This window comes from Eucalyptus grandis, chromosome 6 (genome assembly GCF_016545825.1).
Source record: "Eucalyptus grandis isolate ANBG69807.140 chromosome 6, ASM1654582v1, whole genome shotgun sequence".
NCBI classification, from domain to species: domain Eukaryota; kingdom Viridiplantae; phylum Streptophyta; class Magnoliopsida; order Myrtales; family Myrtaceae; genus Eucalyptus; species Eucalyptus grandis.
In genome coordinates, this window is record NC_052617.1 from 40,887,947 (window position 1) to 40,902,940 (window position 14,994).

General features: G+C 42.8%; 2 protein-coding genes across 5 annotated transcripts; both read left to right on the forward strand.

Moving 5' to 3' along the window:
- The first annotated feature begins 541 nt into the window (after nt 1-541).
- On the forward strand, nt 542-8,406 carry LOC104449774 (protein EMBRYO SAC DEVELOPMENT ARREST 30). 4 transcript variants are annotated; one of them, XM_010064036.3, is made up of 11 exons: nt 542-1,133; nt 2,058-2,267; nt 2,380-2,464; nt 2,729-2,799; nt 2,879-2,967; nt 3,058-3,301; nt 3,598-3,710; nt 3,973-4,063; nt 5,306-5,434; nt 6,510-7,063; nt 7,720-8,161. In XM_010064036.3, exons 2-11 carry the CDS (start codon nt 2,100-2,102, stop codon nt 8,159-8,161), a joined length of 1,986 nt encoding a protein of 661 aa, XP_010062338.1. In that variant the 5' UTR covers nt 542-1,133; nt 2,058-2,099. The 4 variants fall into 4 exon arrangements, with proteins under 4 accessions (XP_010062338.1, XP_010062336.1, XP_018731937.1 ...); XM_010064034.3 differs by having other exon boundaries at nt 544-1,133; nt 2,054-2,267; nt 7,720-8,406; XM_018876392.2 differs by lacking the exon at nt 542-1,133 and adding an exon at nt 1,156-1,414 and having other exon boundaries at nt 2,054-2,267.
- Nucleotides 8,407-13,201: 4,795 nt separating this feature from the next.
- Nucleotides 13,202-14,623, forward strand: LOC104449775 (microsomal glutathione S-transferase 3). Its single transcript, XM_010064038.3, has 4 exons — nt 13,202-13,452; nt 13,579-13,654; nt 13,905-14,077; nt 14,316-14,623. Exons 1-4 carry the CDS (start codon nt 13,343-13,345, stop codon nt 14,410-14,412), a joined length of 456 nt encoding a protein of 151 aa, XP_010062340.1. The 5' UTR covers nt 13,202-13,342; the 3' UTR covers nt 14,413-14,623.
- Nucleotides 14,624-14,994: the final 371 nt, after the last annotated feature.

Sequence of the window (14,994 nt, forward strand, 5' to 3'; positions counted from 1 at the left end):
AGAGCGAAGTTCTTTTGTTGGATGTTCATTTCTATTTTCTACTAGTAGTTCTCATACTCTCTTTTTTTTCCCTGACCCTTTTCTACACTTTTTGGTTTTTAACATGTGATTCTAGTTATTGTTCATCTATAGTTTTTTTTTCCTAATATATGGCGAGCGGGCATTGTTTAGGTCAATTTTCGCACAACCGATCAGTCTGCCTCTTTAAACAATTTTAAAGGTGGACTCTCTTGCGATGGCTGGGTACGATATTATTCCTGAAGTCTTTCCAATGAGACTTGAATTCAAGATTACAAGAAGGGGTCAACTTCCTCATCATCTAGTTATTATAATTGGATTTGTCTATGACGACATTTTCGTAGTATATAAGTTGAGTAAAAATTCGGCAATCTCAATAGACGAGCATGAAATGAACTAATATTGCTCGCTTAAGCCAAGTCGTTTCAGTCCATTATATTAATCAATGCATTGGAAACTCGACACGTCTCTCTCTTTTTTAGGGGCCGAAGAAGAGTCTCGCGAAAACCGGATAATAAAAAAAGGCAAATCGCGATCCCCGCCCCCGTTCCAATGCACCCAAAAAAGCAGCCTGGGTAGCGGCACATGAACGTAACGTAACGAGCGGCTTGGGCTTTGGGGTCCTCCGAAGTCAAAAGCGCCAGGGGGAGAGAACCGGGAAGCATCGCCATCCGTCGATCCTCCTCCCGATCTGGCAACCGAAGTGAGGGAGTGAACGCGAACGACGCGGCTTCCTTCCTCCGCTTCTGTTCCATCTCCCTCGCCGAATCAAGGTTCTCTGCCGGCTCTCGGATTCGATCCCGCTCGCTCGCTCGCTCGCTCGCTCATCGAATGCTCCACCTGATCGAGAAATCTTTTTCTTGATCGGGAACGCAAGGCGCGCAGTTCGTTAACGAGAGAGAGAGAGCACGCGTGCTGCAGTGAGCCGCTTGCATTGGCGGCCATCGCCGGGTGCTTCGCTCTCGTCCTGCGGCTTCGCTCGCCTTCCGCCGACTCGCATCGGCGGCTGCTGCTCTCTTGCTCCTCCCGCGCCACCGTCGAAATGGCGAGGTATCCGCCTCATTCGAGAACGGAAGGAGCCTCCTCCTCTTAAAGATTGCTTGCTCTGATTTCAGGTACTCTTAGTTCCAATCCCTCTGCGCGCGTGCGTGTGTGGCAATCAGTTTTCTAGGATTGATAGAGAACGTGACCAATGAGTTTCGCATTCCCGGTGCGCTGATTTCGGGATTGGCATTTGGGAGTCTGATCCGTCGTCTTCGATGCAATGAGCAATATCGAATTCGAGCGAGGTTCTCCGATCTTTGGACTCGAGGACATTTCCGACGAAGCTCCGTTCGAGTGATTTGCTTTGGATTTTGCTCCTTTTTGCCGAAGTCCTACTTGCTTTTCTGTTTCGGTTCGTTCTTTTTCCTTCTGTCGCTCTTTGTGGTTCAACATCTACTGCGTATCCTGTGTTTCACTGTGCCTTCCGTTGGTGCTCTTAGCCTCCTACCGCTGCACATGTTAAAGGAAACTTTCCTTAATTTAACGGTGGTGCCTAAGTCGTTTTATCTTGATGTAACTCTCGCGGTGCTGCGCTCAGGAGCCATGTACTCCCGAATCGGGGTAATGGAGTCACGGCTATAGTTGCACCTCTGTACTTAGGAGAAGCTTAATTACATGGTTCGGTTGGCTCATTGGTTTCTTCTTTGTGGAATTACTTAGAGAGGCTTGTTTGGTCGGAGCAGTTTATATCGGTGTTGTTGAACTCATCAGATTTTAACTCGACGCATGCTTTTTTTTTTTTTTTTAAGTTTTTGATAAATGTGTTGTGCATTTTAGCAAGTGGAGATGACTTATTCTTCTAATTCATAGTTATAGAAACTTGTTTTTTAACCCCATTTTTCCAAAGGTTGGGTTAAGAATGGCAGTTTTCGTTTCGGACCACTTCAGTCCTAGTTGATTTCGAACTAATCTAGTGTACCACACAACTCACATCTCTGTTACTTTGAGTATTCTGCTTCTCCACATGCTGAATTTTGTTCTTCATTTGAAGGTAGGGATGCATGCAGTCTTCTTGAAACATCGAAAATAGCAGTAAGATGAGGTATATGACCAGAATCAAATGGGCTGCACTCGGAGGACTTCTCTTGTCTTGTGTGTCATTGCTAGTCCATTTACTTTTGGCCAAGTATTCAAGTGCGGATCTAGTGCAGTACAGTGCAATCACAGGTTTTGTGGATGATGTTACCATAACTGCTGGATGGCAGGTGTGCTTGAGAGAATCATGGATGAGTGCTTTATAGATTTTTATGACACTTTTTATTCAACATATTTTCTTCACATCAATGATGTCATTCTCTCTTTTTTCTCATGGTCCAGGGAGCTGCGCATAGAAGATTATGGGGAACTGTGAAGTCCCTTGAGTCCCTCTATCCTTATGCCAATCCTAGAAGTAAACATCCTGGTAAGTTTTCTCGATATTCTCGACTTTTTGTGGCGGGCCATGATTGTCAACATTCCTTGCAGTACCTATACAAGTCCTGATCTTTATTGCTTTGAGATGAATTCTTGTTTGCCTTTGTGGAATCTACAGCTTTTAATAATTTCCTCTGGTATGGAAGTATTTCTCCTGGATAAGGTTTAGTTTGGATCTAAGTATTTATGGACTTGCTGGTGAAGGAAGGAATAATAACTAGAAGATTGATATTTCAATCCTTTTGTGGTGCAGCTCCTGCTGAGAAGAATAATGGTTTCATCTATGCCAAAGTTTACGGTGGATTTGAGAAGATAAGAACTTCGGTAGGCTTTTATTGTTTAAGTAGAATTCTTCAAATAAGTGAGCAAAATCAGTGCTTCTGAATGGTTTCCTGCATTCTAGATTTGCGATTTGGTTGCAGTATCCAGGCTGTTAAATGCTACCCTTGTAATTCCGGAGATCCAAGAAAGTACTCGTGCAAAAGGCATCAGGTTTTCTTTCTTCCCTCTATTTCCTTGGATTCATTATCACAAATCTTCTCCATATAAAGGGTAAAAATCATGAGATTCTAAACTTTGCAGCTTTAAGTTTCGGAGCTTTTCCTACATATACAATGAAGATCAGTTCATAACAGCTCTCAGTAATGATATAGTGATTGTGAGGAGTCTCCCTCCACATATGAAGGAGGCCATGAAAAAGAAACAGTATTCCATCTTTAAGCCCAAATCTACATCTTCTCCAAGATTTTATGCTAATGAAGTCTTGCCGAAGTTAAAGAAAGCAAAGGCTGTCGTGTTAGTGCTTACTGAGGGAGGCTGCCTACAGGTACATAACCTTGGCATATTTGTTTGTCCTGGAATGTGGACTCATTGTCGCTGCTCTTTTAAGTAGGCATTTTTGCTTTTTGCTGATAGATTGACTTTTACAGGCAGGGCATATTGCATGTGATGTGACGTATTATTTATTTATTTATTTATTTATTATTTATTTATTTATTTATTTATTTATTTTCACAGGAGCAATGAGACCTTGTTGCTAATATCGAAAGTTAGTCTCTTTTTGGAAATTGGATAAATAAACCAAGATATACCTCTCTGATATCTCCTTTTGCTTCTTTACAGCCTGTCCTCCCTCCAGACCTGGATGAGTATCAAAGACTGAGGTGTAGAGTTTCCTTTCATGCACTTCAGTTTCGTCCTGAAGTTCTGGCACTTGGGCGCCGCATGGTGGAAAGGTAAGGGTGTTTTGCTTCCTTTGTTTATTACAAACACGAGTAATTGTCGAATGTCGCAAAAAGGAGTGCTTCACAATTTTAACATTTCTGCAACTTGGATCCTCACTGTGCCAAAATAATTTGCTGCACTCTTCCGTTCCTCTCCCTTTGATTTGATCCTATATGGAGTTGCCTACGCACGTGACAATTTCCATAATATTGGAAGTTTTTTTCCATGAGGTCTCCCCTTGGCAAGATTTCTTACCATCTCTTACCTGTACAGGTTACGAGCTGCTGGCCAGCCTTACCTTGCATATCATCCTGGCCTTGTCAGAGATACTTTAGCATATCATGGATGTGCTGAGTTATTTCAGGTTTGTACAGATATTTTCTTGAAGTGATCTTACTATTGTGTCATGACATTTTTCTTCCTTGGTTTTTGCTTGGTGAAGACATTGAAAGAGGTGAATCATCATATATTGCTTCTTCGGGACTTTGTCTGTAGTAAATATAAGCATGCCCTTGCTAAGCAATGTAATTTATCTAGTATCTGATAGCTGATTTTTGTGCATCTGAATCATGGTTGTCTTACGTACTTATCTGTTCTGCCATATGTAGAAGTGAAGGACTCCGATTATATGAAGGCTTGATTATTATTTGATTTACATACTACATGTGGATGTATTGGGATTTGCTTGGAGACTGCCAATTGTAAAATTTGAACCATATATTTCTATTCAAATGCAGAATAGCTTCAGTTGTCTATTTTTATATATTTGTGTGGGGCACAAGTTCTGAAGGAAAGTAATGGGAGAATCTTTAATGCATACATCAAAAAGCCTATAAGCTGAGAGCGGCCAAGTTTCCTTCTTAAGTAAAGATTCTTACTTCTTCTAAGGTTTTGAAGGCATTCATACCACATGTTTAGCATTTCAAGGAGATTCCATATTTTAGTGCATTCCTACTAAATGTAAGTTCCTTTTCTAAATTCTAAACATGCAGTTCAAGGATCTGAATTTATTAAAGCAGAGAGGCATTCAGTTAAATTTATGACTTGGTGTAGAATCTTTTGTTTGTCTCGATTGTTGATTTCATTGAATATATAGTAGCAGCTACACTTCTCAGTTACTTCATGCTTGGCAACTTTGTCAGAGCTTGGATTGCTGTCTGTAGCTCAGAGGAGTTACTTTTGTGATTGTTCACTTTCCAAAACTAATGAAGGAAAGCTCCCAGGTCTATATTCATCCTGTACTGGATTTTCTAGATTCCTATATTTTCTCCGGGAAAAAAAGGAATTACTAGTGTGCCATGTGAGTCCACATCAGTGAATAGCCAAATGGATCTTTTTATTTAAGGTTCGCCTCTTAATGCACAGTGGTCAGTTCCATAAGATTTTCTGCGTGACGTATGGCTCGAGGATGTATTCTCTATTTTAATTGTCTTGATGTGTAGGTTTTTCTTTCTTTTTAATTCTCTGCATATACCGTGACTGGGGTTGTTTGAATGTTGCCTGGATGAAGCAGCCTGCAGCCTGGAGGCACTTAGGGCTTTTTGATTGACATTCTCTGTTTCCATCCACTGGCTTGACAGAGGAGTTCACTTTGCTATGTCTGCAGGACATTCACACAGAGCTTGTACAGTATCGAAGGGCTCAAATGATTAAACAGGGGATGATCACTGACCAATTAAATGTTGATTCACATGCTCGTAAAGCGAATGGCTCATGTCCTTTGATGCCTGAGGAGGTGCATTTTGTATTCTAATTTATGTTAAGTATGATGGATGTAGTGATATTTCCATAAATAGAGCCGGCTTCCTTACTTGTTACTTCTTTATCACTTTTATTTATTTATTTATTTTATTTTTGTCTTGTGTTCTCCTGTTTGGGGATGGATGTGGTAGGCATTCACTTTGATTTTCTTAAGGAAGATAACTTATTGTAATGTGAAAATTTCTGTATTGTTGTTACCTTAAAGAAAGTTGATTTGTCAGGTAACTTGGCATTTCGGAGTTCCAATAATTTATGCAAGTATCTGTGACACGAGCGCGCACACACACACACACACACACATTTGTGGATAGTTATGCTATTAATCTCTCTAAGGAGAAAAGCTTTGAAAAATATGCCAGATTCCTTATTCTTTTTTTGCGTGGCCTAATGCAGTAATGCTTATTGCTTCATTATAATACGTGAAACTATATTCTTATGCACAAGAGTTGGTTATGCATTGTGTTGCAAGAAAAGAAGTATATCTCCATTTCCTATCCTGTCAAATATTATTAAAGGTAGAAAACCCCTTTGGTTTTCGTTGGAGAAGGGTGGATCCTGGTGGTGCCAGACAGATGCCTTTAGTGTGTTCAATTCTCTTGGTCATGAAAGAATCTGTCGCATATTTCTTTTTTGTGATGATAGGAGTGGACAAAAACAAGCAATTATGCGTTTCATTTTTTTTCCGGTCTTCAGTATCAGTGTGGCTTTCCTCTGTAGATATGCTTTTGCGCTGTTTGATTTCTATGGGAGTTGCATCTATTTATTGTACTTTTTGACTATCTTAGCAAGATCTGGGACTCAGATTTTTGGCCTTTCTAAAGCATTCTTTCTCTCACAATCTTGGTCACTAGCTTTTCAGCTAGTTGCTCTCTTCTGAATATGGCTTATGATAAATGCCTCCCAGCATCCATTCCTCACTTAATGAATGGCATGAGTTGCCTTTAGTTTTATCATTACTGCCAATATTTTTGGATTAGCACATACTCAAGGACACTGACATTTTATAGCCTGTGCTCTAAGGTAATAATGCTTTATTACTTCTAATGCAGGTAGGACTGCTTCTCCGGGCAATGGGTTATCCTCCAAAAACAAGAATATATTTGGCTGGTTCTGAGACATTTGGTGGACAAAGGGTTTTGATTCCTCTACGTGCCATGTATGCAAATCTAGCGGATAGAACATCTTTGTGTAGCAAGCAAGAATTGAGTGACCTAGTCGGGCCAGAAACACAGCTTCCTCTGGATGTGTTCCAGCCACTTTCGGTTAAGAGTGTTGAGGAACTGAAGGAGGAATGGGATAAGGCAGGTCCTCGTCCCCGGCCTCTTCCTCCACCTCCTGATCGGCCTGTTTATCGTCATGAAAAGGAAGGCTGGTATGGTTGGATTACAGAGAGGGATACGGAGCCAGACCCTTCACCAATTGATTTGAGGAGGCAAGCCCACAGGTTGTTGTGGGCTGCTCTTGATTATATTGTCTCTGTCGAGGCGGATGCATTTATTCCAGGTTTTAATAATGACGGAAGTGGTTGGCCAGATTTTGCGAGCTTGGTCATGGGACACCGACTCTACGAAATGGCATCTGCCAGAACATATCGACCCGACAGGTACCAGATTATGTCAAAGAACAAGGTTAAATGAGATGGATTGTTTTCAGTAACATGCCAAAAATTTAATTACAGAATGTCTAAACAAAAGTTGTTTTCTAATTTCTTGACTGTTGGATGCATTTTATCTGATCTCGGTATTTAGGTGCTGGACCTGCTTGCCACGTAACTTTAGTATAAGTTGCTGCTACTACCAGGAGATCTTCGACTTATGTCACCCGGTTATCAAGTAGCATCCTTTTCGTGCAAAAATTGGAGAGTAGACCACTAATATTTGTACCTGATGTTAAGAGAAGTTGAAATTTGATAGTTGCTTAGCCTCCTGGGCTATCACTTCACCCAAAGCTAGCGATATGGTAGTTTGACTGTCGTTTAGGCATTTATTTATGACCTTTTGCATCGAATAATTCATTGTCACTGTTAGCTTTGAATTTGCTCAAATATGTTTGCTATCATACAAATGGGCATGATTAACCAAAAAAAGAAAAAAGAAAAGGCATCCTTTTGTATAAAGTTGCAGTTGCCTATGTGAAGTATGTTACGATTCCAGGTGCACTTTTGCCCTTTGAGCAGATAGTGTGCAGGGAGCTTGGCTGCTTAATGACCTTGTTGAGTACTTTCTTATCTGTGTTACTGACTTATTGTTTTTGAAGCAGAAAATATCTGGTCAAACTCTTTGCCAATGTGTCCGATAATGTTTACCACCCGAAGCATAACTGGACTCTCCAAGTGAGAGAGCATCTCAATGCAAGCCTTGGGGAGGTGGGCCTGCTGAGGGAATCCCGCTTGTCTAAGAGAGCATCTTTTCTCTCATACCCGATCCCTGAGTGCTCATGTCGGAATTTTAGAGCATCAGAGACATCAGACGTGGGAAAGGGCAGCGGGGCGAGGCAATTTTTGTACAGTGGTGAAGTTGAATGCCCCAAGTGGATGCAGCACAGTGCCGTGGCTAATAGGCTGGAGAACAGTGGCAATGAGAACGAATCTCAAGAGGACGAAATGGAAATGGAAAGTCAGTTAGATTCTGATGAGGACGGTGGTATGACCGAGTCGTCTCTGACCCTAGAGCAAGATGAGGAAATGGATCCCAATGATTAGGATACATGTACAGGTTACGGTTCATTTTTTTCTTTTAACATCGGTTACGTTACACATTTTTTTTGCCTTTACCACAATCCTCCTACGATATAGAAAATTCTTTTTAGGAGAGGGCGATTTCACGGGAGCGACGAGTTTTTGTATACCCTGGAAGAGCCATTCTTTTGTTTACATCAAATGATTCTGCATTTTTGAATACCATAACCATCTTCGTATGTACTGTAAAAATAGTCTCTCTCTCTCTCTCTCTGGAATTACATTTGAGGAAAGCATGGGTTGGGGTCTGCATTTCTCCACAGAGGTGGCGGTCTTATAAAGTCTCCACAAGACCTCGCGTTTATCAGAGGCTTTTGTTTCTTCATGAACACACTTTGATGGCCGTCCAGCTCTCTCCTTCCACTGCCGCTCTTTTGTCACTTCCTCGATATAAAGACAGAATTTGACTGAGATTTCAAGGATCAATGCCTTTGAAGTTCCTTTTCGCGAGAAGATATATAATGGTGAGCTCCAACTTCAATCCTGGTCAGGTCATATTATTCTTGGCACGTGGTTTGATCATTTTGAATGTGAAGTTTCCTAATCCGATAGGCTTGAGAGGGAAAAATATTTCTCAGCTTTATAATCGTCATTGAAATGTCAAAAATAGATCTCTACTCTCGAAAAATAGGAACTTCCAAATATAGATTTATCAATAAATGTCATCACAGCTCAAGCAACCACCTTTTTTGGAGTTGGCATTAGAGCCGGCGAAATGGTCCCAAGTTCATTTTGAGATTCAGATTTAATGGGCCTAATTCGGCATGGGGAACTTGCTTTTTTGTGAAACGGGCTAAAATGGGACAAGAAAGAATTAAAACCAAAAACGGGTCGTAAATGGATCACCTCCAACGCCCCGTGGAAGCATGCGTAGAGATGGGAAGCGCAAGCGAGGAGTACCAGTCACGGTTTGCGGTTAGATTTTGCTTGGATTTCGATTAGCATTGAAGAACGGAGTGTCACGGACCTAAAGAGAGTCGACCCGAGAGGTTTTCAAGGGGCAACCACGACTCACCCATGGACCTCTGGCTCTCACTTGGATTCCCACCGAGCCTTCTCCCCGAATCTTTCAAGGGCGGGCGAAACCGTCATTGAGTTATATTCAAGATTTATGTTCCGTTATTTACGTCGGTAGACGGTAGTTGAGTATTTATATTGGTAGTTAAAGCGGTGCAATCTCACCCGCTGGATGAAAAGTAAATCAACGGATGTAATTCGAGGCCCTCAACTATAAAAGGATGTCCTACCTCATTTGTAATCATCAAATTCATTTCAAAAATATCAAAACTTTCCTTTCCTTCCAAAGTTCTTCTCTCTAACTTTCTCTCTCAATGATCTGGGTAAGCGAACGGCTAAGCTTGGTGGCTTGGGTGATCCAAAGTTGCCTGAGTTGCCACGCGATCACGATCTCAATCGATTGGCCCGTGACAAGTGGTATCAAATCAGGAATCCCTCCAGTAAGCGAGTGAGCAAGTCGGAGAATCGAACTCCTCGCTCAAGTGCGGGTCAAGCAGATAAGTCCTAGTGGATGGGTGCTAGGACGAGTTGGCTTCTCGCCGAGCGAAATGTGAGTTAGAGAAGAACCGAACCCTTGCTTTGAATGGGGATAACGTTCCTAGATCGATCGGTGAATTCGAAGAAGAGGTCTACTATCACGTTTTCAACAAGAAAAGAACCTCCATTGGTCTGCTGGGGTCAAAGATGCTGGTTAGGCTGAAAGGGTGCTACCAAAAGATGCGGTTGACGAAAAATGCCACACTTGCCATGACTGAGAAAGGGTCGAGCGGCTGAGATTAAAAGAGGCCACCAATGGAGCAAAACCTGTTTTGTTGGGCAAGCGAGACCGTTCAATGTGAATTCCCAAAGTTAATTTAGGCAAGGAAGCGACAGAGCAGAGATCGCAACGAGGATGTTGCGAATTGAGTGGGGGAGAATGTCACGGTCCGTGAATCCTCCCGTACTCGTGACACTTGTGAGTGGCGCTTGGGATTATCCGGTGAAGAGTATGAGGCAGAAAGGTAGAACACAAGTGGTCCGTGGGACTTGTGAGTGGCGCTTGGGATTATCTGGTGAAGAGTGTGAGGCAGAAAGGTATGGCGCTTGGGATTATCTGGTGAAGAGTGTGAGGCAGAAAGGTAGAACACAAGTGGTATGTGGGAGTGGCGTCAGGACGATTGGCGCTAGGAGTTCTGGGATAGAAGGATTACATCACTTAAGCTCTGAAGACGGGTAGGCCTCTTGTGCACAAACTGGTCGGGAGCTGATGCCGCTCTCCTGACGAGGCCATGGCAGGCCGAAACCAGTTGTTGTGCCTAAAGAAAACTGCTGTCTTACTCGATGGACTAGACGTCCGAGCGAAGCTGGGCGTGGTAGAATCTCGCATGAAGAATCATTCACTGTATCGTTCGTGGAACAGCTAAAGAACGAAGGCTGGTTTGGCGAATTCCGCTCGCCAGGCGCCCGCGGGTCGTTCCGAGGCCAAGGAAACTCTCGGCCTGTGACAGGAGCATATAGGATCCAGAGTTGTTACTCAGGGACGAGCCATATGGAGGGTGGTTGAAGGGAGGCTGGCGTGGGGTTTCGAAGGAGATGATGGTGATGTTGCGGACGAGCCTCCGTGAAGCCGACGAGCAGAGGCTGACCCAAAATATAGAAAGGGAAGCAACAACGGGAGGAAAATGGAGCAGGAGCAGAGTGACCGGCAAAAGTGATCTAAAAACCATTTTGTGACTCTGACTTGATGACCCAATTCGTTGTACGGGCAACTCATTTTTAGCTCTCCTTGAGAAACAATTAGAGCCTAAAAAATTGGTCATGAATAAGTTACTTCAGTAACTCATCATTCAGTTATAAGTGAACCAATTTGAGGCAAAATAATGTAACGATTGACATCTTCTGCTCCCATGAATTGAATCACAAAAGTTGCTGTGCGTGTTCCACTTACTAAATGTTTTAATAATAAATTAATTTTTTATCCAAGTAACATATACACATGAATAGTTTAAAGTGTATTTAATTTGATGTGTACGAGTTTTCCTAGGTTGCATTTGTATTGATGTGTTTTCATAATATGGGCAAGGTCAAGTATAGATCGGTTGGGATATGAATCACTACTACATTTGTATTACATATAAATAAGTTAAAACGATTTTAATCCAGTCCATCCATTTGACAGTTTTAATATATTCTGTACGACTCTCGACAACCCTCTCTATACCAAAATCGACAACCTTTGTCGTTCAAAAGACGAAGTCTGATTATTCTGTCCTTTTCCCATCAAATGCTGGTATAAATTTCTTGTTGTTACACCTCACGTAAACGAAAAAGAAAATTTCAATTCAAGAAGCACGTTAAGTCCAGTGGTTGCCTTGGAGTGGAAGCCAGGAAAAAAAGGGAAGTTCATACGAAGGACCCATAGATTGACCGAAGAAAAACATTCACAGTACACTTTTCTAGTTTTTTTATGAGTATTTCAATCTATATGTTTTTTTACTAGTATTTTCTCATTATGCTAATTCACTTTTTTTATTCGATACGAAATACACGTGAATAACTCAAAGTATGTTAATTCGGCGGTTACAAGTTCTACAATTTCTCAACCATATAAGAAATGGAATATTATATTATATCTATGGGTGAGATAGATGAGTCAAGTTGGGATATGAAACACTAAATTTGTATTTGCTACATATCGTTATAGTGCCAAACGGTACATGAACAATATCAAAAAGTGTTGAACGATATTTAGCTTCAGCATTTTTTTTTTGTCAGTGTTTTGTTATAAGTTTAAAATGAGCTAAACATGTCAAATTTACATCGAATCATTTTTCAGCCCAACCCATCTATTTAGGGCGTGCATGGAAACGTTTCTAAGAACGTTTCCGCACACTTTGTACGGAAAGTGTGCCCGGAACAAAAAGGAACAAACGCGTTTGGTTGCGTTTTTTTCCTTTTGTTTTTTTGTTTCGGAACGAAATAGGAACAAAAAAAAAGAAACAAAAAAAGTTGTTTCTCCGTAAAAGAAACACTTCGGAAGAACAAAAAAGAACAAAAACGACTCTTCTCTCTCTTCTTCTTCTCTTCTTCTTTTCTTCTTTTTCTTATTTTTCTTTGGCCGGTCGCCGGCCTCGGCCATGGCCGGCGACCGGCCGTCGAGGCTCGGCGTCGCCGGCGCGGGCGAGGCCGAGCCTCGCCTTGGCCGGGCGACGCCGAGCGCCCCCCCCCGAGGCTCGGGCTCGCCGGATCTGGCGGCTCGAGCTCGCCCGCCATGGCGAGGCTCGGGCTCGCCGGATCTGGCGAGCCCGAGCTCGCCCGGCCAAGGCGAGGCTCGGCGTTGCCGCGGCGAGGCCGAGCCTCGCCTTGGCCGGGCGAGCGAGCTCGGGCTCGCCCGGATCCGGCGGAGGCGAGGCCGAGCCTCGCCCAACCACGGCCGGGCTCGCCTCGCCGTGGCCGGGCGAGGCCGCGCCCCGTCGGCCGAGTCGCGGAGGCCGGTGACCGCCGAAAAAAAAAAAAAAAAGAAAGGAAAAAATAAAAAATAATAAAAAATGTTTAAAAAATTAAAAGAAACAAAAAATAATAAAATTTAACCAAACGTGTTTGCTTCATTTTTTATTCCTGACCAAACGTTACCAAACGCGTTCTTTTATTCAAAAATTGTTCTAATGCAAACACTTTTTTTTTGTTTCGTTCCTAAACAAAAAAAGACAGAAATAAATCCATGCGCACCCTTAGTGACCTTAACGGGTCCTGTGCGCGATTCTCCAAACAACCCTCTCTTTTACCAAAATCCACAACTCTTTGCTCAGTCAAAAGGACGAGGTCCGATTATTCTGTCCTTTTCCCATCAAGTGCTGGTGAAGATTCTGGAAGCTCATCCCCCCACATAAACGAAAAAGAAAATTTCAATTCTAGGAGCACGTCAAGTCCAAAGCCTGCCTTGGAGCGGAAGCCAGAAAAGGGTAGATAAGAAGGGCCCATAGATTGACGGAGGAGAGCCCAACCCCAACCTCAGAAACTCCGAAAAGTCAACTCCATACCCCCTTCTTCTCAAGTTCCGACACGCACATCATCATCTGGCAGCGTTCGAATCCAGAAATCAGGTTTAGATCAGAGTCACAGCAGTTCGAGAGAGAGCGAAAGCGAAAGATGGAGGGGATGCTGCTGCCCAGGGAGTACGGATACGTGGCCCTCGTGCTCGTGTTCTACTGCTTCCTCAACTTCTGGATGGCTGCCCAAGTCGGCATGGCTCGCAAGAAGTAATCATTTCGAGATATTGTTCTTTTCCCTTTTCCCAGTTCTAACCATTCTCCCGTCGGTTTCCCCGGACTCAATCACGAGCGGGATAATGATTTCCTTGGTCTTGGGTGGTTCGATTCGTTCAGGTACAAGGTGTTTTACCCGACTCTCTACGCCTCCGAATCCGAGAACAAGGAAGCCAAGCTCTTCAACTGTGTCCAGGTGATCAACTGTTAATTTCGCTTGTTTATTGATCTGATTGTGATGGCGGCCGTCCCCATCAAGTATACATGAGCAGTTTTCGTCGAATCTGTTCTAAAAATCCCAACTTTTTCTTGTTTTTGAGGTGGGTTTTCTGTGAATCGTTTCTTTTGTATGGGCAGATGATGTGTGAGTTTGTCGGTATTTCTTTCTCGGTTTTTAAGGAGTTAATGATAAAATTGCGGTGGAAATGGTTGGTTGGTTTGGACAGAGAGGGCACCAGAACTCGCTGGAGATGATGCCCATGTTCTTCATGCTGATGATTGTCGGCGGGCTGAGGCACCCTTGCGCTTGCGCTGCTCTCGGAGTCCTTTACATCGTCTCTCGCTTCTTCTACTTCAAAGGCTACTCCACCGGCGACCCCCAGAAACGCCTCAAGATCGGGTGCGTGGTTCTTTTGCATCCTGCCTATTCCAGAGAGATTTTTAGGTTTTCTCAGATTAACAAGTTGATAGAATAACCACATAAAGTTGATGACATTTTGGCTATGCGGTAATGCGGTATACGAGCACCTAAAACTTTCTGGTTAATTCAATTGGGATCTTTCATCATGGGTTTCAAAATGGTTTGATTCTTGCTAATGAGAAATTGAGCGATTTCTTGGTTTCATTGGTTTTTGCAGGAAGTACGGGTTCTTGGCGATTATGGGGCTGATGGTCTGCACAATTTCCTTCGGAGTTGGCCTGCTTCGTGGAGGCGAACCTCGCACCATGTTTTAGACCGCACCTGCTCTCTGTTGTTGGCTTGTACTCTTTGTCGACAGGAAGATGTCTCGTTTAGTTTTTGCTTCTTTGGCATGTTAAGAGAGGATGGAATGGCACAATAATAACAGTTTGTTAGCTAGACCGGTTCGATTCAGTTTGAACTGGCAGTCATGTAGCTTTTGAAGATTAAATCAATGAGATGAGTTTGGCTTTTCCCTTTTGGGGGCATTTGGTCGAAGCACTTAGTTGGGATGGAGAAATCCAGATTCTTGCTGGAGAGGAGCAGGGTTTTGGTCATTGGAGCTGTCCTGTGTACTCTACACAGTGCAAACAGTCCAAATAAAAGCAAACCTCACACATTTGATGAATGATGAAGGTGTTAATCGTTCACAAGTACTTTCTCAAAGGTGAATCGAGTTCTGAGTCTAGCATGCCGGTTGGTGCAAAGCATAGGGGTATTTAAAACTAGTGGAAAGCAAGTAGGCAGTGCTGTTATATACGAAAGTGATTGGGGGGAGATGACACTGAAAACTCAAGTAGTTTGTTACCGGAAAGTCTCTAGCAGATCCATCATATCAATCTGGGTAATGGCAGACT

Excerpts from the sequence above, each read along its gene's own strand:
- LOC104449774 (XM_010064036.3), top strand. The coding sequence starts at position 2,100 with ATGAGGTATATGACCAGAATCAAATGGGCTGCACTCGGAGGACTTCTC. Across the intron at positions 2,268-2,379 it reads CCATAACTGCTGGATGGCAG|GGAGCTGCGCATAGAAGATT; the intron begins GTGTGCTTGAGA and ends CTCATGGTCCAG. Across the intron at positions 2,800-2,878 it reads TTGAGAAGATAAGAACTTCG|ATTTGCGATTTGGTTGCAGT; the intron begins GTAGGCTTTTAT and ends CCTGCATTCTAG.
- LOC104449775 (XM_010064038.3), top strand. The coding sequence starts at position 13,343 with ATGGAGGGGATGCTGCTGCCCAGGGAGTACGGATACGTGGCCCTCGTG. Across the intron at positions 13,453-13,578 it reads GTCGGCATGGCTCGCAAGAA|GTACAAGGTGTTTTACCCGA; the intron begins GTAATCATTTCG and ends CGATTCGTTCAG. Across the intron at positions 13,655-13,904 it reads AGCTCTTCAACTGTGTCCAG|AGAGGGCACCAGAACTCGCT; the intron begins GTGATCAACTGT and ends TGGTTTGGACAG.